This window comes from Pongo abelii, chromosome 16, assembly GCF_028885655.2.
Source record: "Pongo abelii isolate AG06213 chromosome 16, NHGRI_mPonAbe1-v2.0_pri, whole genome shotgun sequence".
Lineage (NCBI taxonomy): Eukaryota > Metazoa > Chordata > Mammalia > Primates > Hominidae > Pongo > Pongo abelii.
Window position 1 is genome coordinate 60,709,164 of NC_072001.2, and position 26,014 is coordinate 60,735,177.

General features: G+C 40.2%; 1 protein-coding gene and 1 pseudogene across 2 annotated transcripts in view; both read left to right on the top strand.

Moving 5' to 3' along the window:
* MYZAP (myocardial zonula adherens protein) overlaps positions 1 to 25,210 on the top strand; it is a 97,454-nt gene extending 72,244 nt beyond the window's left edge. Inside the window, exons 12-14 of one of the 2 annotated variants that reach the window (XR_008513607.2) lie at positions 14,870 to 14,970; positions 24,248 to 24,520; positions 24,783 to 25,210. Coding sequence is in view for 1 of the 2 variants with exons in the window: in XM_024232475.3 (XP_024088243.2) it covers positions 14,870 to 14,970; positions 24,248 to 24,344 (198 nt within the window). In the remaining variant the exon portion in view is untranslated. Of the gene's footprint in view, positions 1 to 14,869; positions 14,971 to 24,247 lie in introns of both variants that reach the window. The other variant, XM_024232475.3, reaches the window with a different exon arrangement.
* LOC112129155 (U7 small nuclear RNA) lies at positions 5,560 to 5,616 on the top strand (annotated as a pseudogene).
* Positions 25,211 to 26,014: the final 804 nt, after the last annotated feature.

The following is a 26,014-nucleotide window of genomic DNA, read 5'->3' on the forward strand; positions in this document are numbered from 1 at the left end:
AGCCTTGTGAATGAACATTTCTGTTTCTGAGATTCCTTTCTGAAATTGCAGCTCCCTGTGGGAGGAAGCACACCTTCCCCAGTAAGAGTCAGAAAATGAGTGCCCTAGTGGAAGCCCATGTGTCCAAAGAGAGGGCAGTCACAGGAAAGAGGAAAGACAGACTGACAGGAGAGGCAGAAGGTCCCCCAAGACAGTGCCCCCCACCCCCACCTTTGGCTGTGCTGCTAAAGCAAGCTCTCCTACTGGTAGATTCTTAAATGTCCAAGGGAATATTGCACATGGGGAGTAATCTTAGAAATAGCTATGTTGGTTTATGCTCAGTGTATTAAACTCATCTCTTACCTTAGTTTGGGTTGCTCCAGACCTTGAAATGTGGAGTCCAGATAGTTTATCTGGGAGGCGATCTCAGGAAGCCCCACGAGGGGAATGGAGAAAATGAGACAGGGAAGGGAAGAGAGCCAATAGCGGTGCCGTATCAAGGAGGTTGCCCTGAGGACAGCTGAGGCTCACTCCTGCTGGGGATCTCTGGGAGATGGTGTGGAAATGGCCCTGAGCTTTCCTTACTGAAAGGCCAGAAAGCTGGGGCATTTATCCACTAACTCCCATCAGTCATTGGCTGAGGCCTGCTCTGGGGGGTTGTGGCAGTTCTAGCCTGCCCTCGGCAGAGCCAGTTAGACTCTGGTGGTCAAAGGAAGCCCCCAGATGAAGAATCACCAGTGGGCTGTTAGGAAACAGGAATGCCCAGAGGATGTAGGGGGGTGGGTGGCAGTGTCAGCTATGTCTATCTAATAAGCAAGACTTTGAAAACCAGTTTTTTTGAGCATATCAGTAATGATTATCAATCTGATTGATTAAATTCCCTGAAACTATTTAAATTCCAATACAAATTTATTATGGCTAATTGCTTTTGGCCACTTCACACATCCACCTTAAACAGCAGATAATATATACAAAATAAGTTGCATAATGACAAGATTTAATAATACATTTAGACTTAAACCTATTCTAAAATACTTAAACCTATTCTAAAATTATTCTATTTTAGAATATGTAAGTATTCTAAAATATTTAAACCTATTCTAAAATACTTAAACCTATTCTAAAATTATTCTAAAATAAATACGGGTTTTAATTTATTTTGTCATTGTTTCTGTTCTTGTTTTTTTTTTTAAACCTGCCTGAGGCCATTGTTTTACTCTTTCAATATTTTCTTAGGGCTAACATCATTTTGACACCTTTCAGACAGGTGCAGTCATCTTTGAGATCCAAAAGAGAAAGGATACCTTCTCTAAATTGCTAAGATTAGAGGATGTGGGTTACATAGGTTCTTGGTTGGGTCACAGGACCCTCAGTGGCTTCTTCCAAGGTGATTCAAATGCAGCACTCCTTATCACTGTCTTTAGCACTATTAAAAACATATGCATTCTTTATCAATATTTCATCATACATAGCTAGGCCATGTAGAGATCTCCTCTCCTAGGAGATCAGAGGTGACATTCAAATACTTGGTTTTCCTCTTTGGCTCTCAGACTAGTTGATCATTTACACACACTCTGCTGACGCTGTTCCTTGCTAATTGTGGATGATCACTAATGCTGACACGTTGCTGCCCAACTCTCCACCTGATTGCTCTATGGCACGGATGCTGAGCAGTCCTTCTCCAGGCCCTGAAGTCCTGGGGTGACCTAACTTACATGTTCTTTTGTTATTCTTTCTAACATAACACAAAAAACTTTTAAATAGACATCTAATTAATACCTCCTAAAAGAAACCACAAAAGTTTTGGTAGATAAATCTGGTATCTCCCCATCTTATTAATAAGTATCTACATTTGTTAAGAGCGCAATTGCAGACTCCCGACTCAGACTACCTGAGTACAAATCTCAGCTCTGCCACTTAATAGTGATGTGATATTGAGCAAATTAATTAACTGTCCTATGCCTTAGTTGGCTTATTGGTAAATAGGAACTTTCTCTGTGAAATGGCATCCTCTCCATAGAGTTGTTATGATGATTAAATGTGTTAATACTTAAGTGATTAGATAAGTACCTGGCTCATGGTAAATGCCATATGTGTTACAGTTTCTTTAATTGCCTGGGTCCCAGGGACTCTTTTATTGTCATTGATAAATACTTTAGATTTATAGCTATGTCCCATAATGAATCACTCTTTCTCTTTTGCTCATCCTCAAAGTTGGAGACTGTCATCAAACTCAGCTGTGTGATAATTTAACAAAGAGAATTTCACCTTTAGGTGAACATGAGCAGGGCTTGGACAAGCCAGGTCCTACTAGCAGGCCATAGGGCCCAGAAGTCCTTTGCCTGCAGCAACCTGAAAGGTTCATCCCGGGAGGGTGAGACTGGACGTGAATCTTATAGGCTGGCAATATTTCAGCTTCTTTTAGCAGTTGGCCCCAATATTTGCAGAATTCATAGGTGTTTGGGATTCATATCAAGTCTTAGAGTTGAAGTGTCATAAGCTGATGGTCTTGTATGATGTCATTACTCCTATTATTTGTTCTGGCTCCATGCCCAGGCAGTATTTGGGGATTTATTGATCATGCCTGTGCTCCTCTTAGCCACAATGCTGTTGGTTTTAAAGAAGCAACTCTTAGTTTCGGACTGAAGAGCCTTGGCTCTTACACATTTCCTCAGTTAGTCCAGTTCCTAGCTGTTCCCCAAGAATATTTTAGCTGTTCTCCGTTTTGAGCTACGGGTTCAGGACTGCATGACATATCCATTGCTGTGCTGGAGCTGCTTCATACTGGTTAATGAAAGCAGAAGACATGCATCACTTCTCAGGTCTCCATTCGGGGATGTCATGTTGGTCGCTTGCAATTAGCTATGGAGGAGGTCTTTACACCACAGAAATTGACATATGTCACAATCAGAGCTTTTTAACCTAGGGATTTTTTGTCAAAAATTTACTAGCGCACCATTAGTATTATATAACTCTGCAATTATATCTAAGGGCTTTGCGTTTTTACCCTGACATCTCTGCTTACAAGCAGAGTAACTCCGGGCAGGTAATTCCACCCTTCTGAGCATCAGTTTCAGCATTTGTGAAATGGGGATAATCCCTCCCACTTGAAATAAATTTTTTATGATTAAATAATAGATACAAAACACTTAGAATTGTGCTTGGCACAGTGCAAAAGATGGACAAATGTTAATTCTTTCTTAATTACTCAACCTTTTGGAGACTTCGGTTCTGACTCACATTCTGCCATTATCTGTGCATGACCTTAGGCAAATCATGCCACCAACAACCTGGACTCAAGTTACTTCATCTTTAAAAAAGGGAGAAGGCTTAGATCAACTCTGAGATTATTACCATTTTTAATGTTTGAAAACTTTGTTGAAATGTTGAAATCATGTTAGGATCCTAGACAAACAGTTAAGGGAACACCTTCTACCTGATCCTGGGCTCGGAGAAAAGGACAGGCCCTTTCCTAGGTCACGGCTGACACTCTAGAACCCTTCTTCTTTTCTTTTAAAACAGAGAATATGGATTATTTTAGTCCCTGGATTCATCGTTTGTGCTTACCTGGGTTTAAACTCATTAGATTTTGAACTCCCTCCTCCCTCTGCCTCAAATCCAAACGACACAACAGGCTCCTAAAAGCTTTCTCTAGCCTGGCCCTCTCAGACTACAGTTTCATCAACCAATTTTAAATCTTCCTGATCCCGCTGATAAGTGAGAACATGCGGTGTTCAGTGGACATAAACATGGGAACGATAAACACTGGGGATTACTAGATGCGGGAAAGAGGGAGGGGGAAAAGGTCTGAAAAACTACCTACTAGGTACTATGCTTATTACCCGGGTGATGGGCTCAGTCATACCCCACACCTCAGCATCCTGCAATATACCTTTGTCACCAACCTGCACATGTGCCCTCTGATTCTAAAATAAAGGTGAAAAAGAAAGTCTTCCTGGTAACAAAAATATGCCCATTCTTTTTTCTTTTTCTTTTTTTCAAACAATTTTTTTATTAGCTCAGCTTCTGGAGAAGAAGAAATATTCTCCATTTCCAATATAGAAAATGTTCTTAAAATAACATTGCAAGCATTTATCTTCATAAGCTTTCTGAAACTCTGAACAGATTTCATTTCACTTTTCTCTGTCGGATATACTACACTTACAGCTCAATTCAAAAGTCAGAGGAAAGGAGTCAAATGTCTTGGTTTTGTTCATCCTGCATTTAATGTATGTTGTGTAGCACCTGAGCCTCTCAGTGTGTCTGTTATGCATTCTTGGGACTATTATTAATTTTTCTGTGTAATGTTGGAACGGCAGCACCAGGCACCGGGCTCCCCACATGCATTTTATGGAACACACATTCAGTGTATGTGCTGCAGCCCCCGAGCTGCCCACACCCCTGGGCCTGAGGGAAATGGTGGGGGAGGTGACCGCCAAACATTTGTGACATAATTTCCAAAAAATGTCCAGAGGTGCTGCACATTTTCTCCCTTCGTGATAGGCACATGTGCCTCCCAAGCCATTGGGTTGGTATTCGTTACACATATAAACACAAGGGGGTGGTGTTTGAAAGCAGGAAAACCATGGAATTTGCTTCTCAATCCCAGAAGCAATCTTTTTTGTAGCACAGTCCAGGCAGCAGTCTGAGGCTATTCTTTGTCGTTCCACTGTAGTCATATTCTGCAAGACTAAGAAGGAGATAGTCTTGATTTATTGTATCAAATCCGTTAATTTAATTTTTAAAGGTTTTTCTTAAATCTGCCCCACACTCTCACTCTCCTCTTACTGCCCATCTTCAGGCTCTCATCATCTTTTATTTTTTACCTTATCAACTTAGTTATTTATTAACTTACATAAATAAGTTTCTGTTATTTATTAACTTACATAAGTAAGTGTTTCTGTTTAAGCATATAATCCACTGAGTTTTGACAGTGTTTATACCCATGAAATAACCACTGCAAATCAAGATAGAGAGAATTTCTATCACCCCACCAAAGATTCTCTGTTTCACTTTGCAACCCAGCTTTCCATTCATCCCTAGGCAATTCCTGATCTTTTTTTCTGGAGGTGGTGAGTCACTTTTTATCACTTTTGGTCACTATAGATTTCCATTTAGTGGGAATCCAGTGTATGATTTCCATTTCTAGAAATGGAATCATATAGCATGCCCTCTTCTGTGTCCAGCTGCTTTCACTCAGCAGAATGATTTGAGGAGCACCTAAGTTGTATGCATTCCCTTTTGTTGCAGAGTGGTATTCCATCGTATGAATATATTGCAGTTTATTCATTCAGCTGACAAAATACATTTGAGTTGTTTCCAGCTCGGGGCTATTGTGAATAAAGCTGCAGTGAGCATTATAGTACAACTCATTATGTGAACATAGTTTTAGTTCCTCTTGGGTAAATTCCTGGTAGTGGAATAGCTGGGTTGTAAGAGGAGGTATAAGTTTAACTTTTTAAGAGACCATCAGTTTTTCAAAGGGGTTGTAGTATTTTAGTTTTCCAGCAGTTTGAGTGTACCGGTGTCTCCATATCCTAACCCAGACCTAGTATTGCCAACCTTTTAAATTTAGCCATTTAGTGTTATACCTCTTTTAGAATTCGTCTAGCAGGTTTTCTGGCTTTGAAAGCCCCCAACATAAAAATAAAAACAAAAGAAAATAAATTGAGCCATGCTAGGGGATATAGAGTGCTGTCTCATTGTGGTTTTAATGTGCATTTCCTTGTCGACTGGTAATGCTGAGCATCTTTTTTCTTTTCGAGAATCTTTTCATATGCTTTTTGCCATTTATAAATTTCATCTTTTGAAGTGTCTGTTCCAATCTTTAGTCCATTATTTTATTGAGCTTTTAGTTTTCTTCCTATTGAGTTGGAAGAGTTCTTTTTTTTTTTTGATTTCTTTCTTTTTTTTTTCTTTTCATTATTATTATTATTATTATTATACTTTAGGCTCTATGGTACATGTGCGCAACATGCAGGTAAGTTACATATGTATACATGTGCCATGCTGGTGCGCTGCACCCACCAACTCGTCATCTAGCATTAGGTATATCTCCTAATGCTATCCCTCCCCCCTCCCCCCCACCCCACAACAGTCCCCGAAGTGTGATGTTCCCCTTCCTGTGTCCATGTGTTCTCATTGTTCAATTCCCACCTATGAGTGAGAATATGCAGTGTTTGGTTTTTTGTTCTTGTAATAGTTTACTGAGAATGATGATTTCCAATTTCATCCATGTCCCTACAAAGGACATGAACTCATCATTTTTTATGGCTGCATAGTATTCCATGGTGTATATGTGCCACATTTTCTTAATCCAGTCTATCATTGTTGGACATTTGGGTTGGTTCCAAGTCTTTGCTATTGTGAATAATGCCGCAATAAACATACGTGTGCATGTGTCTTTATAGCAGCATGATTTATAGTCCTTTGGGTATATACCCAGTAATGGGATGGCTGGGTCAAATGGTATTTCTAGTTCTAGATCCCTGAGGAATCGCCACACTGACTTCCACAAGGGTTGAACTAGTTTACAGTCCCACCAACAGTGTAAAAGCGTTCCTATTTCTCCACATCCTCTCCAGCACCTGTTGTTTCCTGACTTTTTAATGATTGCCATTCTAACTGGTGTGAGATGGTATCTCATTGTGGTTTTGATTTGCATTTCTCTGATGGCCAGTGATGGTGAGCATTTTTTCATGTGTTTTTTGGCTGCATAAATGTCTTCTTTTGAGAAGTGTCTGTTCATGTCCTTTGCCCACTTTTTGATGGGGTTGTTTGTTTTTTTCTTGTAAATTTGTTGGAGTTCATTGTAGATTCTGGATATTAGCCCTTTGTCAGATGAGTAGGTTGCGAAAATTTTCTCCCATTTTGTAGGTTGCCTGTTCACTCTGATGGTAGTTTCCTTTGCTGTGCAGAAGCTCTTTAGTTTAATTAGATCCCATTTGTCAATTTTGGCTTTTGTTGCCATTGCTTTTGGTGTTTTAGACATGAAGTCCTTGCCCATGCCTATGTCCTGAATGGTAATGCCTAGGTTTTCTTCTAGGGTTTTTATGGTTTTAGGTCTAACATTTAAGTCTTTAATCCATCCTGAATTGATTTTTGTATAAGGTGTAAGGAAGGGATCCAGTTTCAGCTTTCTACATATGGCTAGCCAGTTTTCCCAGCACCATTTATTAAACAGGGAATCCTTTCCCCATTTCTTGTTTTTGTCAGGTTTGTCAAAGATCAGATAGTTGTAGATATGTGGCATTATTTCTGATGGCTCTGTTCTGTTCCATTGATCTATATCTCTGTTTTGGTACCAGTACCATGCTGTTTTGGTTACTGTAGCCTTGTAGTATAGTTTGAAGTCAGGTAGCGTGATGCCTCCAGCTTTGTTCTTTTGGCTTAGGATTGACTTGGCGATGCGGGCTCTTTTTTGGTTCCATATGAACTTTAAAGTAGTTTTTTCCAATTCTGTGAAGAAAGTCATTGGTAACTTGATGGGGATGGCATTGAATCTGTAAATTACCTTGGGAAGGGTGGCCATTTTCATGATATTGATTCTTCCTGCCCATGAGCATGGAATGTTCTTCCATTTGTTTGTATCCTCTTTTATTTCCTTGAGCAGTGGTTTGTAGTTCTCCTTGAAGAGGTCCTTCACATCCCTTGTAAGTTGGATTCCTAGGTATTTGATTCTCTTTGAAGCAATTGTGAATGGGAGTTCACTCATGATTTGGCTCTCTGTTTGTCTGTTATTGATGTATAAGAATGCTTGTGATTTTTGTACATTGATTTTGTATCCTGAGACTTTGCTGAAGTTGCTTATCAGCTTAAGGAGATTTTGGGCTGAGACAATGGGGTTTTCTAGATATACTATCATGTCATCTGCAAACAGGGACAATTTGACTTCCTCTTTTCCTAATTGAATACCCTTGATTTCCTTCTCTTGCCTAATTGCCCTGGCCAGAACTTCCAACACTATGTTGAATAGAAGTGGTGAGAGAGGGCATCCCTGTCTTGTGCCAGTTTTCAAAGGGAATGCTTCCAGTTTTTGCCCATTCAGTATGATATTGGCTGTGGGTTTGTCATAAATAGCTCTTATTATTTTGAGATACGTCCCATCAATACCTAATTTATTGAGAGTTTTTAGCATGAAGGGTTGTTGAATTTTGTCAAAGGCCTTTTCTGCATCTATTGAGATAATCATGTGGTTTTTGTCTTTGGTTCTGTTTATATGCTGGATTACATTTATTGATTTGTGTATATTGAACCAGCCTTGCATCCCAGGGATGAAGCCCACTTGATCATGGTGGATAAGCTTTTTTATGTGCTGCTGGATTCTGTTTGCCAGTATTTTATTGAGGATTTTTGCATCAATGTTCATCAAGGATATTGGTCTAAAATTCTCTTTTTTTGTTGTGTCTCTGCCAGGCTTTGGTATCAGGATGATGCTGGCCTCATAAAATGAGTTAGGGAGGATTCCCTCTTTTTCTATTGATTGGAATAGTTTCAGAAGGAATGGTACCAGCTCCTCCTTGTACCTCTGGTAGAATTCGGCTGTGAACCCATCTGGTCCTGGACTTTTTTTGGTTGGTAAGCTATTGATTATTGCCACAATTTCAGCTCCTGTTATTGGTCTATTCAGAGATTCAACTTCTTCCTGGTTTAGTCTTGGGAGGGTGTATGTGTTGAGGAATTTATCCATTTCTGGAAGAATTCTTTATATAGTCTGGTTTTGAGTCCTTTGTCAGATATATGTACTATGAACATTTTCTCCCATCCTGTGACTTACTTTTTTGTTTTCTTAATGATATCTGTTGAAGATATATATATATATATATATATATATATTTTTTTTTTTTTTGCAATGGGGTCTTGCACAGATACCCAAGCTGGAGTACGGTGGTGCAATCTTGGCTCAATGCAGCCTTGACATCCTGGGCTTAAGCTATCTCCTACCTCTCAGCTTCCTGAGTAGCTGGCACTGCAGGTGCATGTCACCACGCTCGGCTAATTTTTGTATTTTTAGTAGACATGGGTTTCACCACGTTGCCCGGGCTGGTCTCGAACTCCTGAGCTCAAGTGATCTGCCCATGTCGGGCTCCCAAAGTGCTGGGATTATAGGCATGAGCCACCATGCCAGGCCCTGTTGAAGAGATTTTTTATTTTTGGTTTTCAATTAACCATTTATTTCTTTTATGATTTGTGTCTTTTGTGTCCTAAGAAATATTTGCCTACTAAAAGGTCACAAATATTTTCTCCTGTGTTTCCCCTAAGAATTTTATAGTTTTTACTTTTTTATTTGGATGATACATTTGAAGTTGATTTTTGGGTTTTCTGTGAAGTGAAGGTATCAATACTTTTTCTACACAGATGCCCAGTTCTTTACTTTTAATGTCACTTTAATTTCTGATATTATTTGTACCCTCTTTCTCTCTCTGTCTTATGCACTCTATGTCTCTGTCTCTTTCTCTTTCTCTTCTTTGACCAGATAGGGGGTTATCAATTTTTGTTGATTTTAAAAAATAATTAAAATAGCTTTTGGCTTTGGTGATTTTCTCCATTGCATGTCTGCTTTCTATTTTATTGACTTTTGCCCTGATGTTCATTACTTCCTTCCTTCTAATTATTTCAGGATTACTTTGCTCTTCTGTTTCGCTTCTTGAGGTAGAACTTAGGTCATTGATTTTAGACCTTTCTTTTTTTTTTAATATAAACCTTTAAAGCTATAAATGTCCTTCTAATCTCTGCTTCACCTGCATCCCACAAGCTTTGATATACTGTACTTTTATTATCATCCAGTTCAAAATATTTCCTAATTTCCCTTGAGATTTTTCTTTGATTTATGGATTATTTAGAGGCAGGTTATTTAATTTCCAAATAGTTGAAATTTTTGTTGATATTTTTATTTCTAATTTAATACTTTTATAGTCAGAGAACACAGCTTGTATGGTTTTAACTTTTAATTTATTGGGACTTATGGCTCAGCATATAGTTTTAATTAAATTTTTGTGAAAAAATATATATTTTGCTGTTGTGTATGTCCTACAAATACCAGTTGGGTTTAGGTGGTTGATAATATTGTTTAGATAACTGACATTTTTCTGGGATTTTGTGTAATTGTCCTATCAATTGCCGAGAGAAAGGTGTTATAATCCCTTATCATGGTTTTAGACTGTCTCTTTCTTTCTTTGTTTTTACTTTATGTATTTTGAAACTCTGTTACTAGGTATATACACATTTTTGTTATGTCTTGATGATGAATTGATCTTTACAATATGAAATGTTGGTCCCTCCCTTTGTTAATATTCTTTGTCTTGATATCTATTTTAACTGATATTAATGTAGCCATTTTTACCCTGTTATATTTACTGTTTACGTGATATGTATTATTCCAGCCACTTACTTTCAACTGATTTGTATCTCTGTATTTAAAGTACATCTCTTATAGAAAATAGCTGGGACTTGCTTTTTTATACATTGTTATAGTCTCTGCCATTTAATTGGAGTATGTAGTTTACTAATATTTAATTATATTTATATGATTGGATTTAGAGCTACCATTTCATTATTTCTGTTTGTTCCTTCTGGTTTGTTCTGCTTATTTTGCTTGCTTGTTTGTTTTGTTCTTCCTTTTTGCCTTTTGGATTATTTCAATTTTTGAAAAATACCATTTTAAGTTATCCATTGGCATTTTTGCTGTATCTCTTTTCTCTAATATGTTGGTGGTTACTCTGGGTATTGCAGTATACGTCATTAGCTGTTCACTGTCCACCTAGAGATAATATTGTACCATTTCTTTTAAAATGTAGAAGTCTTGCCATGATATATGTTCATTTACCGCTGTGCCTGTGGTTATAATTTTTATATGTATTGTATCCATATACATTATAAAACCATGATACATTGTTATTATTTTTGCTTTAACAATCATATGTACTTTAAAGAAATTAAGAGAAACTAGATTCTTTCATATATACTCTATTTCTGAAGGTCTGAGTTTCTCTCTGATGTCATCTCGCCTCAGCCCTGAAGAAATTTTATTTAGAATTTTGTGTAGTGCAGGCCAGGTGGTAAAACATTCTCTTAGTTTTTCTTATCTGAAAGTAAGGTTTTTATTTCACCTTCATTATTGAAAGATATAGAGCTCTAAGTTGCCAGTTTATTTCTCTTGGTACTCATTGTTTCTGGGTTCCATGGTTTTTAATGAGATATCTGTAGTAATTCAAATGATTATGCCCCTGTATATAACAGGTTGCTTTCAAGATTTTTCTTCATTTGTGGTTTTCAGAAGTTTGACTGTAATGTGTTTCTCTTTGAATTTATCCTGTTTGGGGTTTACTGAGCTTCTTGAGTTTGTAAATTTATGTCTTTTACTAAATTTGGGGAGTTTTCAGCTATTATGTTTTACGGTAATTTTCTGCTTTAGTTTTCCTCTCCTCTCTTTCTTTGATTAAAAAACCCGCATGTTAGGCTTTTCAAATTGCTTCACAGTTCCACAGTGCTCCATTTATTGTTTTCAGTCTTTTGTTTATCTACTTTCAGTTGGATAATTTATATTAATGTATTGTAAAGTTTACTGACTTTTTCCTTTACCATCTTCAGTCTTAAGTCCATCTAGTGACTTTTTTAAAAAAAATTCAGGTATTGTACTTTCCTGTTCTAAAATTTTCATTTAGTTCTTTTTTATATTTTCTATTTTTTTTTTACTACTTCATTAATTGTAAGCATATTTTTCTTTGTCTCACTGATCATCGTTATGATGGCTGCATTAAAGTCTTTGTGTGAAAATTCCAACGTCAGAGTTATATCAGGATTGGTGTCTGTTGATTCTCTTTTCCCTTAGGAATGGGTACTATTTTCCTGACTCTTCATATGTCGCATAATTTTGGATTATAAGCTGGACATTGTGAGTGCTTTGTTGGGTTCTTGTTTTAAAATGCAATGAATTTAGCCAGACCCAACTACATCCTGCTTGTCTGTGATGGTGATGGCAGATCTCAGTTTAGCTCTTTCAACATTAGCTGCAAACTTTTTTCAGTTTTCTGCAGACTTGCATGGTTCAGTGGTCTACCAGAGACTTGAACTGAGTCTATATACAAGAATTTAGTGTTTTCCCCCAACTCTGACTGTCCTCTTTTGCCTTCTCCCCTACTGTTAGTAGCCCTGGCATCCTTCTCCTGGTTTCTTCCACCCGGAAAGATGATCTTTCTGTTAATATTTTACTATATCTGTACTGCCACCACCATGACTGTGCTGCTCTCAGGGCAAAGCTGCCAGCAAAAAGAAAAATAATAAAACACAGAGAATACAGAGAACTGCTTGCCACATGCTTCAAGTTTCACCTCATCTCCAAAACTTGCCTGTCTTTGTTCACTTCTCTAGAGATCTCATTAGTCGTTTTTAATCTGTTATTCAGAATGTACAGCTGTGAGTTGCAGCAGGATCAGTGTGTTGAGTACATACTCCTCTCTACTGCAAGTGCAGCCCCCACTCTTTAGCTGAATAATTTCAGTGGCCTTCCTGCCATCTTTAGTCTTGTTTTCCTCCAGTTCAACTTTCACTTGGGAGTCAGGTGATTAAAATAAATTCTGGTGCTGACCTTGCTATTGTAAGATTGATTTCTAACTTCTTGTAGTGGCATACATAGCCTTTCGTAACTAACTTCTACACACCTGTGTAATGCAATAAGGTGCCTTTTCTCAACCCAGTGTGTTTCCACAGTTCTGGAATACTCATCTCCTTTGCTTTTTCTTACTCTCTTTCCCTTGCCTAACTCCAGAAACTCCACCCCTCTCCCCATTTTGAGTCAGATGTTCCCTCTGAGTTCCCTCTTAATATTCTGTGGATCCCTCTATAATGTTACTTAGCACATCGTTCTATTATTTGCTGCTCAGTTATCTGTATTCCTCCAAGACCGAGCTCCTCAAGGATTGCAAATCATGCCATATTTCTTTAACTTCTAACTCTTCCCTCACCTAATTTCACTGCCTGATATATAGTAGATGTACAATAATTTTTCTACTGATTGCACTATATTCTCATGAGTATACATTTTTTATTTCTGTTTCTACGGGTGTCTGTTGTGCACACACAGAGTTCCCATGAAATGGAACAAAGGATTTGCGGTCACTTGTCCACTATTCACTGTGTATCAGTTGCGGCGTATTTGCTAACCTTGTCTTTTAGGCCCCCTACCTATAGGTATTAGACCCAGCATGCTGTGAAATCCTTATGATTAAGGTCTTTACACTAAGAAGGGGTAAGGCGGTGGTATTACTGGAGCATCCAGCAAAGGCAGGCGTCTTCTGCCTTTGTCTTTTCTTATAAATTGAAGAGTTCAGACGTTGCTGGGGAAGCTCTCTCTCTCTCTCTCTTTGCACATGTATGCATGCATGCATGCATGCGTGTGTGTGTGTGTGTGTGTGTGTGTGTGTGTGTGTGAATGCTGATGACTCTTCGGGAATAAGCCAGCACCATTCTTCCATACTGGGGATGAGCTGATAGATTCAGAGCCCATCGATCTGTCATAGCGTGTCATCTGCTAAGGAATCTGGAAAGCATTCTCTTCCTTTACATCATTTCTTATTTATCAGAAGGGATTCGTTGACTTTTACATTGTACAGAACATGGATTTTCACAAGAACTGATACTTTGCTCCTTGGTATCAACCTTTCAGAGTGGGAGCTACTGAATGTTTAACCCACATTCTTTCTTTCAAAACAAATGAGCTTCTGTCTCCATAGAACTTTTAAACTTTCTTGTGTTACCTAGTGTCTTAGAATAGTGCCTCAGCTTCAGCTCCAACTTAAAGAAGAAAAGAACAAACGGTTTCATTTCTAGTTATGCAAATAAAATGCTCATTGTAAAATCATTTATAAATTTATTTATTCAGCAAATATTTATCTTGCATCTGCTGCATGCCATGCTTTGAGAATACAACCAGGAAGATAGATATGATCACTGCTTCATGAACATTTAGTCTAGCGTTACTGAAAAATATATAGAAGGACTTTTTAAAAAGCATCCCAGAATCTCAATACACAGAGATAACCACTGTTCACTTTTTTCTGAATTTTTTTTTTTTGGTGTTTTTGCCCTTCAGATTTCAGGCACCAGCACTTCGTCTATTTTCATTTCAGTATCTTCAACTTCTTTGTCTGTTTTCATTTCAGTATCTCTTGCTTCTTGGTCCTTCATTTCCCCCATGAGGAAAATTTCCAATTGCTGAGCATCTAGTCTTTAACTTATGTAATGTTTGGCTCTGGCCCGAAAGAAAAAAAACTTTTCAGAATGCGAATTTTAATCCCAAGGAGCTTGTTCTACTTTATATGTGTGAGATTCTGAATTTTCCACACCTACGAAATACTAATTAAGTTATAGAGGTATTTCCCACTGTTAAATTAAATTAACAGACTTGCTCATTTTATAGTTTAATGAGGAGGTATTAAAAGTTGGGCTGCACCTTATTTATAATGGCAAAAACGTGATAAATATCTAAATGCCCATCAATAAGAGACTAGTTAAATAAATAATGTATCTATACAATGGAATACTATTAATGAGTTAAAATAGTTTGTTGACATAAAAAGAAAACTAATAAAGATGGAAAGATAGCTACAATGAATTAGTGGCTGAAAAAGCAGATTATAACATAGATTACAATATTTTGTTTTCATTTATGTAAAATTGGATGCACATGTCTGTACATGCATAGAAAGCCATTTGTATGCATTCAGTCAGTCTATTTCTTCAACAACTATTGTGTAAGTGATGCTCTGTAAATACATTGTGATAGTTGGCCATGTCATGGGGCAAAATCAGAGAATACATATAAATTGTATCATGCATATTTGGGGGGGAACCTATTTGACCTACTGAAAGTACCTTTTTTTCTCATCTCCAGAATAATGAACTACAAAGCAGGTTGGACTATTTAATAGAAACTCAGGCCAAGACCGAAGTGGAAACCAGAGAGATTGGAGTGGACTGTGATCTTCTACCCAGGTATTTAGGAGTTTCCTGATTTTTTTTTTTTAATTCAAATTCCTCTTTGGCTGAAGAAAATACTTTACTGGGTTGTTCTTAGCAGAATTGCATTCTTCCTATCAAAAATATTTCTGCATAGCCAAGTGGTGGCTGCTGAGAGGCTTGACTGGTTTCTGTAGGAACAGGGGCATTGTGCAGGGTGGAGGGGTCAGCAAAGGAGAGACCTGGGGAAGCCATTTAGAGAGAGATGGGCCCTGTCAGTGAGTGAATGCATTTGTTCCTTCCTTCCTTCCTTCATTCATTCAACTAATGCTGTTAGTACCTTCCCTGTGCCAGACAGTTATGACACAGAGAGGAATGAGATTTGGTTCCTGCCCCAGAGTACAGTCTGGAGGGAGAGACAGGTATGTAGGTAGACATATATAACGGTGTTAGAGGGGCGTCCAAGGTGCTTTAGTGATATACAAGAGGGAGGATCTAAACCTTGAACAAAATTCATCTGTTCCTCAGTACTGTAACAGGGTATTGTCAAGCACTGGATACAGTTCATAAATACCTGATCTGCTTGAGTCATCGGCAGATATGTGATAACTATAACCTGGTTTGTTCAGTTACATTCCTGAGCTAGAGGACTGACCTGTTCATTGTTAAGCTGCTTCCATCCTTGTGTCTCTTCCTCGTGACATTAGAGCCTGTAACACAGTAACCTGCCTCTGATAACTAACTCACCATTTCCGGCTGCTCACAACTGTGCCTGGCCTCAAGAGGACATAAAACAAGTTTACAGCAAAGATGCTAATGACATGTGACTTGTGATTTAGGTAATCAAAGTCACAAAATGCCTGGTATCCTGTGTGCAGGAGGGTGGATTCTTGTGTGAACAGGGGCACTTGTGTGTGCTTTGCTGGACATAGTAGTCTAGAAAAATGCCGAATCCTGGACTCTTGAGTGGTTATAGCTGGTGGGAAGTAGTGACGAGCCGATCACCAAGCTAGGGTGTGGAATACCTGGTTCTTGTCCTACCAGTCAGCAGCAGGATGCCTTCAGACAGGTTCTTCTCTGGGGCCTCGGTTTCTCAACTTGTAAAGTCAATGATTTGACTAGGTAACTTCTCAGGTCTCCACCAGCTCTAACATTGTACAATAAGACCTCCTTTCGTTACTTTATTAATTTTTATTTATTACTGGTATTGTCATTTTTGTTAATTAAAATGAATCACTTGCCATTCTCAAAGAATTTACCAAAAGCAGCATTAGGTTCTTTCTTTGACAATGTCCTCAATTACATTGCTTGCCTTCTAGTAAAAAGACATTTTTTATCATTCCAATATAATTAACAGAAAATGTTGAATATATATATATATATGTATGTATATAGACTCTGGATCTCATCATATTGAGATATATTTTCATATATGAAAATGTAACCAAAAAGAATGATCAATTGTGTTCAGAGACCTTTTTGAAATATAAATAATTTGGCCATTTCCCACCTTTTTGTATTTTTCAAAAGCCAAGTGGCCTAGTCCACTCTAATTGCCCACATAATAAATCTTGTTTGGCTAAGACCGGTACAAAACTATGTCTGAAACCAATAAATTGTTTGTTTTCTAATTCCCACATTTTGGCTTAAAACAAGCTTTTCAATTTGTATGCCCAAGTATAGCCTGAAGCAAACTTTTATGGCTAAGTTATGAAACCACAAAGCGGTTTTCATAATGGAAGTGCTGACAGACCCTTAACTTATGGCGATGGTGAACTTGGAAGCCACTTCAGTATCTAAAAGCAGCTTTTCCATAAATGTAACATTTGGTTTCCCCCAGGATCCATCTTAGCAGTTTAACTACCTAGGTCAATCAGCAGAGGAAATGAAAACTACATATCCGTGTTTCCGAAAAGGCAGAATAATATTTCATTCGTTTCCTCGCAAATATTTATTAAGTGCCTACTATGTGAAAGGCGCCAGGCAAGTCTGGGTGGGGAGGAGCCCAGGATCTTTCGGTAACTCAGGGCAGTGGCCTTCCACCTGCACTTCTTGGAACTGCCTTACTCTGAGCTGGGGTTCCTGGAGAGGCCTCAGGATGCCCGGGGGGATGAGGAGGGTTAGCGAGGGGCTGGCCCGTGGGACCCTTCTTCCTCCCCAGAACAACTTGAGAAAGTCAACTTTTAGTTTGTTTTGTCTGTGGGATTCCAAGTAAGATTCTGTTTGAATAAATAGCTCTATGGGCAAAAACAAATTGGAACTCCCGGTCTAGTTAATCCCCATGTTTTATGGATGCCAGAATTGGGGCTCAGAGAGATCAAGTGATTCACTGGAAGCCACATAGCCAGAATTAGAACCAGGCCTTCTTGAGTCTTGGTGCAGTACATGTGTAGTTTGAAAATATGTAATCAATAGAGAGCTACTAAATGGTGGTGTGTAGGTTCTAACAAAATTCCTGGTTCATACTTGGACTTCAAATTTGCATCTAACTAATAAAAGATTCCATGGTATTGTCCAGAATATTTTTTAGATTTTTTTCCCTAGAATATTTTAGACAAATACAAGCATTGAATTAAGCCTGAGTTATGCAGAAGTGTTTTGTTCTTACTCCCTGTTCTTCTCCTACAAGGAATTCATCAGTGTGGGACAGTCAGGGAGGCTCAGGCTGTCCAGTTCCCTGCCCAGCCAGCTGCTAGCTGAGCTCAGCCTTGGGCAAGTTACTTCATCTCTCTAAAGTCTCAACTCTTTCATCTTTAAAATAAGAATGAAGAGGATAATATCAAACCTCAATGGGTTGCTTTGAAGATTAAATGAAAATGTGTACATAAAGCATTTAGAGACTGGGCATGGTGGGTCACACCTGTATTGCCAGCACTTTGGGAGGCCAAGGCGGGAGGATCCCTTGAAGCTAGGAGTTCAAGACCAGCCTAAGCCACATAGCAAGACCTTATCTCTACCAAAAGAAAAAAAAAAAAGAAATAAAAAATAGGCCAGGCATGGTGGCTCACACCTGTAATCCCAGCACTTTGGAAGGCCAAGGAGGTGGATTGCCTGAGCTCTGGAGTTCAAGACCAGCCTGGGCAACTTGGTGAAACCCTGTCTCTACTAAAATACAAAAAATTAGCCAGGTGTGGTGGTGTGCACCTGTAATCCCAGCTACTCAGGAGGCTGAGACAGGAGACTAGCTTGAACCCAGGAGGCAGAGGTTGCAGTGAGCCAAGATCATGCCCCTGCCCTCTAGCCTGGGCCTAGGCGACAGAATGAGACCCCGTCTCAAATAAATAAAAATAAAAATGAAAGCATTTTAGCATAGTAACTGGACCAGAGTTAAGCACTTAATAGCTAATAGCTATTACTATTAATATTAATTAAACTCAAACTCTGATTTTCTATGTAGAACACTGTATAAAATATAAATAAATTTGAGTATGCTAAGATGATTTAATTAACTTTTTATTGGTGGTAATCATTGATTTTATGAAATGGAATGATAGCCTGATCAAGTATATAGTGCTTCAGTATGCATTGGGCTCTTCAGTTAAACTCTCTAGACACCCCCTCTAGAAACTGTGTAAAACTCTGGGAGGCCCAGTGATTGATAAGGCCTCTGTCAGCTAAGACCCGAGAGTGGCCCCTGTGTGCTGCAGGTATGGGGCACTTGTCTCACTGTAGAATAGCATGGCCTCTCCTGCTCACTCATCTGTACAACTGCAAGTGTTACATGCTGTGCTACTGCTAATAGCATTTTTAGAGCTGCTCTCCTTTTTTTTTTGTCTTGCGTGAAAAAAAAAATTACATTTAGTTGCCAGGTGTGGTGCCTCACACCTGTAATCCCAGCACTTTGGGAGGCCGAGGCGGGCGGATCACCTGAGGTCAGGAGTTTGAGACCAGCCTGACCAACATGGAGAAACCCCGTCTCTACTAAAAATAAAAAATTAGCCAGGTGTGATGACGCATGCCTGTAATCCCAGCTACTCAGGAAGCTGAGGCAGGAGAATCACTTGAACCCAAGAGGCGGAGGTTGTGTTGAGCTGAGATTGCACCATTGTACTCCATCCTGGGCAACAAGAGTGAAACTCCGTCTCAAAAAAAAAATGCATTTAGTTGATGCTCAATAAACATTTGTTGGGTGAATAAGTGAAAGATACATACCAAGTGAGGAACGTAGGCAGGTGATCAGTATTATCACATGATTTATTTATTTAATAAAGGCCTTGGATGAAGTGATTTCTGCTTATGTTTTACCTCTTTGTGTGTGTGTTTTTTTTCTCTCTCTCTCTGTCTCCTCACTAGAATATGAGCTCCATGAGGGCAGGGATTTTCATCTGTTTCACTAATTGCATTCTCCCTGGGACCTCCTTAGAGCAATGCTTGGTACATACTAGGCACTCAGTATTTGTTGAATGGAGCCATCTCCCTGTAGCATTCGACAATCCTTCCTAAGAAGAAAGGAAGGATTCCTCAGCCTATTTCTTACCCTTGCAGGACTTTTCTCTCCTGGTTCTCCATCTATCTCCCTGGTCTGTCCTTCTCCAGCTTCTTTGATGGCTTCTTTTCCTCCTCCAAGATCCTCCCATGGTAGTCCACATGGCTCTATCTTGGTTCCAGTACTTCCTGCAAAGATTGCATCCAGTCTCACAGCTTCACCTCTCCTCTCTGTGGCTGAGCCACAAGTGTGAACCTTTCCCTTGAGTACAAGTCCTTGTTCCCCACAGCCTTCTGGGCACTCCCCGCTGGTGTCTGCTTGGTCTTCCTACTTGCCGTTGCATGGCTGAGTGCGCCATCTCTTTCTTCAAAGTCACTCCTCTTAGGAGTGAGTAAGAATACTGGCTTGGAAATTAGACCTGAGTTTGGGTCCTGAGTCTGCCTCCTGCTGTATCTGCAGCTTTGGCATAATTCCTACCCTCCTTGATTCTCATCTTGAAAAGGATGATTTTGGTGGCAATCCCTTTGGAAGCTTGTTGAGAGGATTAAGTGAAGTAACAGGCATAGAATGTCCAGTGGAAGTGCCCCGCCTTTTCATATTACTGTGGCTGCAGCTACTGCTTTCCCAGCTACCTAAACTCAGTATAATGCAGTCACTTCTGAGTCAGAGAATTATTTTGCTCCTTGACTCACTCACTCATACTGTGCTGTTCTTTTCCTTCATGACTTGACTCCTTCTTTCCCATTCCTCCTGCTGCCAGCCTGCCTGAGACTGTCTAATCTACTCAGTATCATCCCTCTGCGTCACTTCCTCCTCCTCAGATTCTTTCCCTCCTTCATCTAATCTTTGTTTTCCATAAATTTCTAGTGACCAAGGATCTCTTCATAAAGAGAGAGGGAAAGGGAAGAGGTGAGAGGGTACTCACTGTGGGTTCAGGAGTTTACACACACACACACACACACACACACACACAAATGTATGTATGTATTTAAAGACTCAGGAGTTTAGTTTGAAAACTTAGATATATGTTAATTAAAGCCATTGAGAACAAGTTCAGGTCATCTAGCCTTCATTTACAAAGAAAAATGAAAAAACAAAATCGAAAGGAAAAGTGACTTTTCTTTCTTCTGCCCTGTAGTGAAACTTGGTTTCCAGCAAACCAGCAAACTTGGTTTTCATCAATTATGTCTTAATAGGTGCAGTTTGATGAAAAATATTCCCCATGGTCATAAGTGCTCAGCACGTAGTAAGTGCTTTAAAATGCTTATATTTATGTATTTCTGTTGCAAAGACCAGAACACAAAGTAGCTTTTTGTCAAAGCTTTATTTGCTGGTTCTGCTATTGTTTTCCCCAGGGGAACTGCCCCTTTATTGATTAATAAAAGGTTAACAATAGCCTAAATGTGTTAAGGCAAATGGTTGGGTTTCAGTTTTGTGGTTGAGGTTATTTGTGTTCTTGAAATCCTGTTGTTTCCCAGTGATCAACAAAATAAAATACCTCACTTCTTTTTTAAAAGATCGGGATATGAGAGCCTGTTTTTGAACCCTAGAAGGTTCACCTTTATAAATATTTCTGCATTTTATGGGCTTTCAGGATATTGTCACTGGAGACTGTTTCTGTTATGTGGAATTTTCACAGGAATTGGCACAAATAGCCATCTGGCTTCTGCCCCTGGCACTCCACTAAACTGCCTGGTCAGGTCACTGGGGCTTCCTGGATCACCAGGTCCCATGGATTGCTCTCTGTGGCAGGTGACACTGGGACCACTTACTTCTTGAAACTCCTCCAACCTTTGGTTTCCTTTGTAATTCATATGTGGGGTAATAGCTCTGTGGCTGGCTTCTGTGAGCTGCTGGATTCATGGAGATGATGGAGATGTGGCTTTCACCCTTAAAGAAATTATACCCAGCAGTGGACACAAATGTGTAGACCAACAAGTGCAATAAGATGCTATAGAGGCTTGGCGCGGTGGCTCACGCCTGTAATCCCAGCACTTTGGGAGGCCGAGTTGGGTGGATCATTTGAGGCCAGGAGTTCAAGACCAGACTGGCCAACATGGTGAAACTCCATCTCTACTAAAAATACAAAAATTAGCCAGGTGGTCATGGCACGCGCCTGTAATCCCAGCTACTTGGGAGACTGAGGCAGGAGAATTGCTTGAGCCTTGGAGGCAGAGGTTGCAATGAACTGAGATCGTACCACTGCACTCCAGCCTGGGCAAGACAGAGAGATTTGGTCTCAAAAAAAAAAAAAAAAAAAAAAAGCTGTGAAGATGTCAGAAGCCTCTGTAATAGTGATGTTCAAGGTGTATATGGGGATTGGGTGGAGAATATGGAGAATCTCCTGGGGGAAGACATGCAAAGTTTAAAATACACCCCCTGCCACGCTTTTAATACATCCTCTATCACCCGGTGAATGACTGGATGTGGGAAGTTAGAGGAAAGGGATTCGATTCTTAGGCTTCATGTACACATTTTGTCATCATGTTGGTTGGGATAAGGAATGTAGCTATTTGAAAGAACCCATAGATCTTGGTGGCTTAGCATGGTAAAGATTAATTTCCCATGTCACAGTTTAAGGCTGTTTGGTATAGGTTTCACTCCACACAGTCTTTCAGGAACCCAGGAATTCCTCCATCTAGCCACCCTGCCTGAGCATTGGAGTCCTCCTGGATTTTCCACCTGTATGCTCTACATAAAAGGGAAGAGAGAGAGAGAGAGCGTGGGGGATTATGTAGATTTTTATGGGTTAAACCTGGGAGTAGTAGAAGTCATTTCTGCCTGTTTAGTCACATGGCCCACCTAATGGCAAGAGAAGCTGGGAAATGTAGTTGAGTTATGTGTCCAGGAGGAAAAAGAAATGGGATGTCTTAGTCACCCAATCCTGTTAACCATAACTCCCAAATGTTCCCCTAAAATCTCCCTGCCACTTCCCATCAAGTGCTTCCATCAGAATTCAAGTTCTCATGATCTCTTTCACCTCCTGAAGAGCAAGAATTTTCTAACTGACCTGCCTTCAGAATAATGCTTCCCTAGTCAACCCTCGATAGTACCAGAGGAACCTTGCTAGGATAAAAACATGAGCAGATCATGGCCCTCCTTAAAAACATGCTGTAGTTCCCTGTGCCCTTGTGAACTCCTTAGCCAGGGACATGGGACCCTTCTCCACCAGGCCTCATCTTCTGCCACTCTCCATCGTGAACTCTTTGTTCCAGTGGTTCCAAGGGAGCACACGGTTTGCAGTTCCACATCCACAAACTGTGTGCTCACCCATCTCTGCCTTACACATACTGTCCCTTCTTCCTGGAGTTCCCATCCCCTCTTTGCCCACTTGATGAATGCTAGGCATCCTTCAAGATTCACTTTCTCTGTGTGAATTTCCAGATGTGAATTTCCTGGTGGTGCTAAATTGTTCTGCCCGCAATTATCCCATCATGTGTTCATGCTTATTTTGTTCAGGTCATGGCGGGAAGGGAGGCTTGAGAGTTAAATGAAGGGACTGTTGTGGATGTTTGGGCAACTGTAAGGGAAATAAACAAGGGATAGTGGCGAGCTCTGGAGCTAGCAACAGTGGAAGCTGTTACCACCCTTGCCTGAGGAGGCAGGGGAGAAAGCTGGGGAAGAGAACAAGTTGGGGAGCTGTAGCTACGGGCCCTGGTAGAGGGATGCCGCCAACTACGAAGCTGCAGCCTGGCTGGGAAGGGAAAAATGTCCTGACCTCTTTGTCCTCTTATTCCCTGATCCCCTGCTACCACCTTGCAGTAGGCCAAAAGGAACTGAATTTGAAGGGCAAGGGAGCCCCTTGATGCTGACCTTTCCGGGCCACAGAGTAGGGTGGAGAATGGGGAGAGTAGGGCAGAATGGCAAAAGAAGAATGCCCAGCACAGCTGTTATGTCTCTGTTATAGTTCCTAACACAGTACATGAAAATTTTTTATGTACATATCTTTCCCACCAAGTGACAAGTCCCTTGAATGCATGTTTCATATTTTTCTGAACCATGGATGCCTAGTACAACCTTTACAGGTTGTTAAAAATAACTTTTTTATTTTTAACCTGTCATAGTCTGTTCTGGCTGCCATAACAAAGTACTATAAACTAGTTAGCTTATAAACAACAGAAATTTATTTCTTACAGTTCTGAAGGCTGGGATGTCTAAGACCAAGATGCCAGAAGATCCAGTGTCTGACGAGGACTTGCTTTCTGGTTCATGTATAGTGTCTTCTTGCTATGTCCTCACACAGCAGAAGGGATGATGATGAATATTTCTGGGGCCTCCCTTTTTTTTTTTTTTTTTTTTTCTGAGACAGAATTTAGCTCTTGTTGGCCAGGCTGGAGTGCAGTGGCACGAACTCGGCTCACTGCAACCTCTGCCTCCCAGGTTCAAGCGATTCTTCTGCCTCAGCCTCCTGAGTAGCTGGGATTACAGGCATGTGCCACCATGCCCAGCTAATTTTGTATTTTTAGTAGAGACAGGGTTTCTCCATGTTGGTCAGGCTGGTCACAAACTCCCGACTTCAGGTGATCCCCCTGCCTCGGCCTTCCAAAGTGCTGGGATTACAGGTGTGAGCCACCACGCTGGGCCTGGGGCCTCTCTTATAAGGCCACTAATCCCATTCATGAGGGCTCCACCCTCATGACCTAATCACCTGCCAAAGGCCCCACCTCCTAATACATCACCTTAGGAGTTAGGATTTCAAAATATGAATTTGGGAAAACATAAAGTCCATTGCAGGGCCTGTTTGTAATATTTAAATGAAATATTAAGCTGCATTATCGTCTTTTTATTTTTAAGTGCTTAAACACCATTTTCTAGAGTTGTCTTACCATATGAAGCATATGTGGGGTTTTGTTTCATTTTCCTGACCTGCCTTTTCTCATTTCTCAGCCAAACAGGCAGGACTCGTGAAATTGTGATGCCTTCTAGGAACTACACCCCATACACAAGAGTCCTGGAGTTAACCATGAAGAAAACTCTGACTTAGGCACTCAGAGGCATACACTTTTTACAGATGGACAAAAGCTCTGGAACCCTGTGGCTTCAAATCCTTTGGGAAGGGTGACTGTTGTTTCCCCTACACACAGTGTAAGCCGGAAAGGAAATTGCTGAGGCTCTGATCCACTTCTAAGACAGGAAGGAAAGTGAAGGCAGAGTGAGCAGGTAAGAGAGGAATATACTAGGTCACATTTCAGACACCCACCCGGCATACCCTGCTGTACTGCGTCATCATTTGTTTTCTTTGTAGACACTGAAATCCTATCAGGAGGATTCCCTCACAATGTATTTTATTTGCTAGACTTTGGTTGGGAGGGAAAAGGACATTAATTTGAAGTTTCATGTTATTCATGCCAGGATTGTTTGATAGCGCATGAAGGTTTTGTTTACCCATAAAAGTATTACAGGCAGTGTTTCTCTGGTACAGAGAGGCCTGTCCACAAGGAGCATGGGCACCCAGCCAAACTTGAACCTGGAAGGGAGGGTTCCCGGCCTGCAGGTGCTCTTTCCTCTTGGTCCCAAGCATCTGTGCAGGGTCGTGGGAGCCGCAGTGAGAGACTTGTGTGGGCCAGACAAGCTTCATTCCGATGCGCTAGTCCCTTGGTTTAATTTGTGCCTTATGCTTTCACTGGACCAGCTGAAATCACTGTATTTATTCAACTTGCGATTTTTTTTTCTTTCTCACTTTAACTTAAAGAGAATTTTATATGTCATGGAAATTTAATCATTTAATGTTTTCAGTATCAATTGGTGTTTTTGTTAAACGAATGAATCATCTGTTCATGCATGCTGTACTTTGATATTATAACCTATGTCACATGTGTTTAATAAATACTATATATTTTGTTCTACTAATGTTGTCTCTGTGTTTCATCCATGACCATGTAGAAGGGGCAGAGAGCAGATCAGGCTCTAGAATGAGTGTCAAAGTCAGATCACATGATCTTCCAGACGGTACAATCCATACAAGCATCTGTAAGCCATAAGATTGACTCTGTGTGTCAGGGGGAGGGCGGGGGGCCTATCTGTCTTTTTAATTCCTGAACTTTAGTTAATACACCATGTGGAAAAAGCAAGACACATTAATGATCACAAAGTACAAAAATAGATTTTACTTTTAAACCTTTCCTCAAACCTCCCACCCCTTACTGTCTCCACTTCCAAAAAACCAAAGAAATAAAAAAGTAAGAAAGCAAAGCAACTCAGTTAGATAAATCACTGTGAGTCAGAATCATGCTAAGAGGAAAATGTGCATTTGGGAGCTACATTTGTATTTAAACACTGTCAGTGGGACCTTGGGCGAGTCATCAAAGCTCTCTGAATATTAGTTTCATCCTTTAAAAACCTCGGATCATCACACCTACTTGATAGGCTGATGTAAGTGCCACATGAGGTCATTCCCACATAGGGACTGGGCACTGCCAGGCACATAGGCAGTGATTGCTGTCATTCTGGAGGTTTTAGAGCACTGCTGATTGCTGGTTGAGTCTCACCACTGGAGGTATTCTAGCAGCAAAAACCCATGCTCTGTGGCAGCCACCAAGGAGGAGCACTTAGAGAAAAAGCTGTCCTTAGGACCAGGAGATAGGGAAGCTGGACTCAGAGAGAGGCAGAGGGTTCTGGGAGCCCATCCCCCTGGAGAAACTGGTCTGGAAGAAG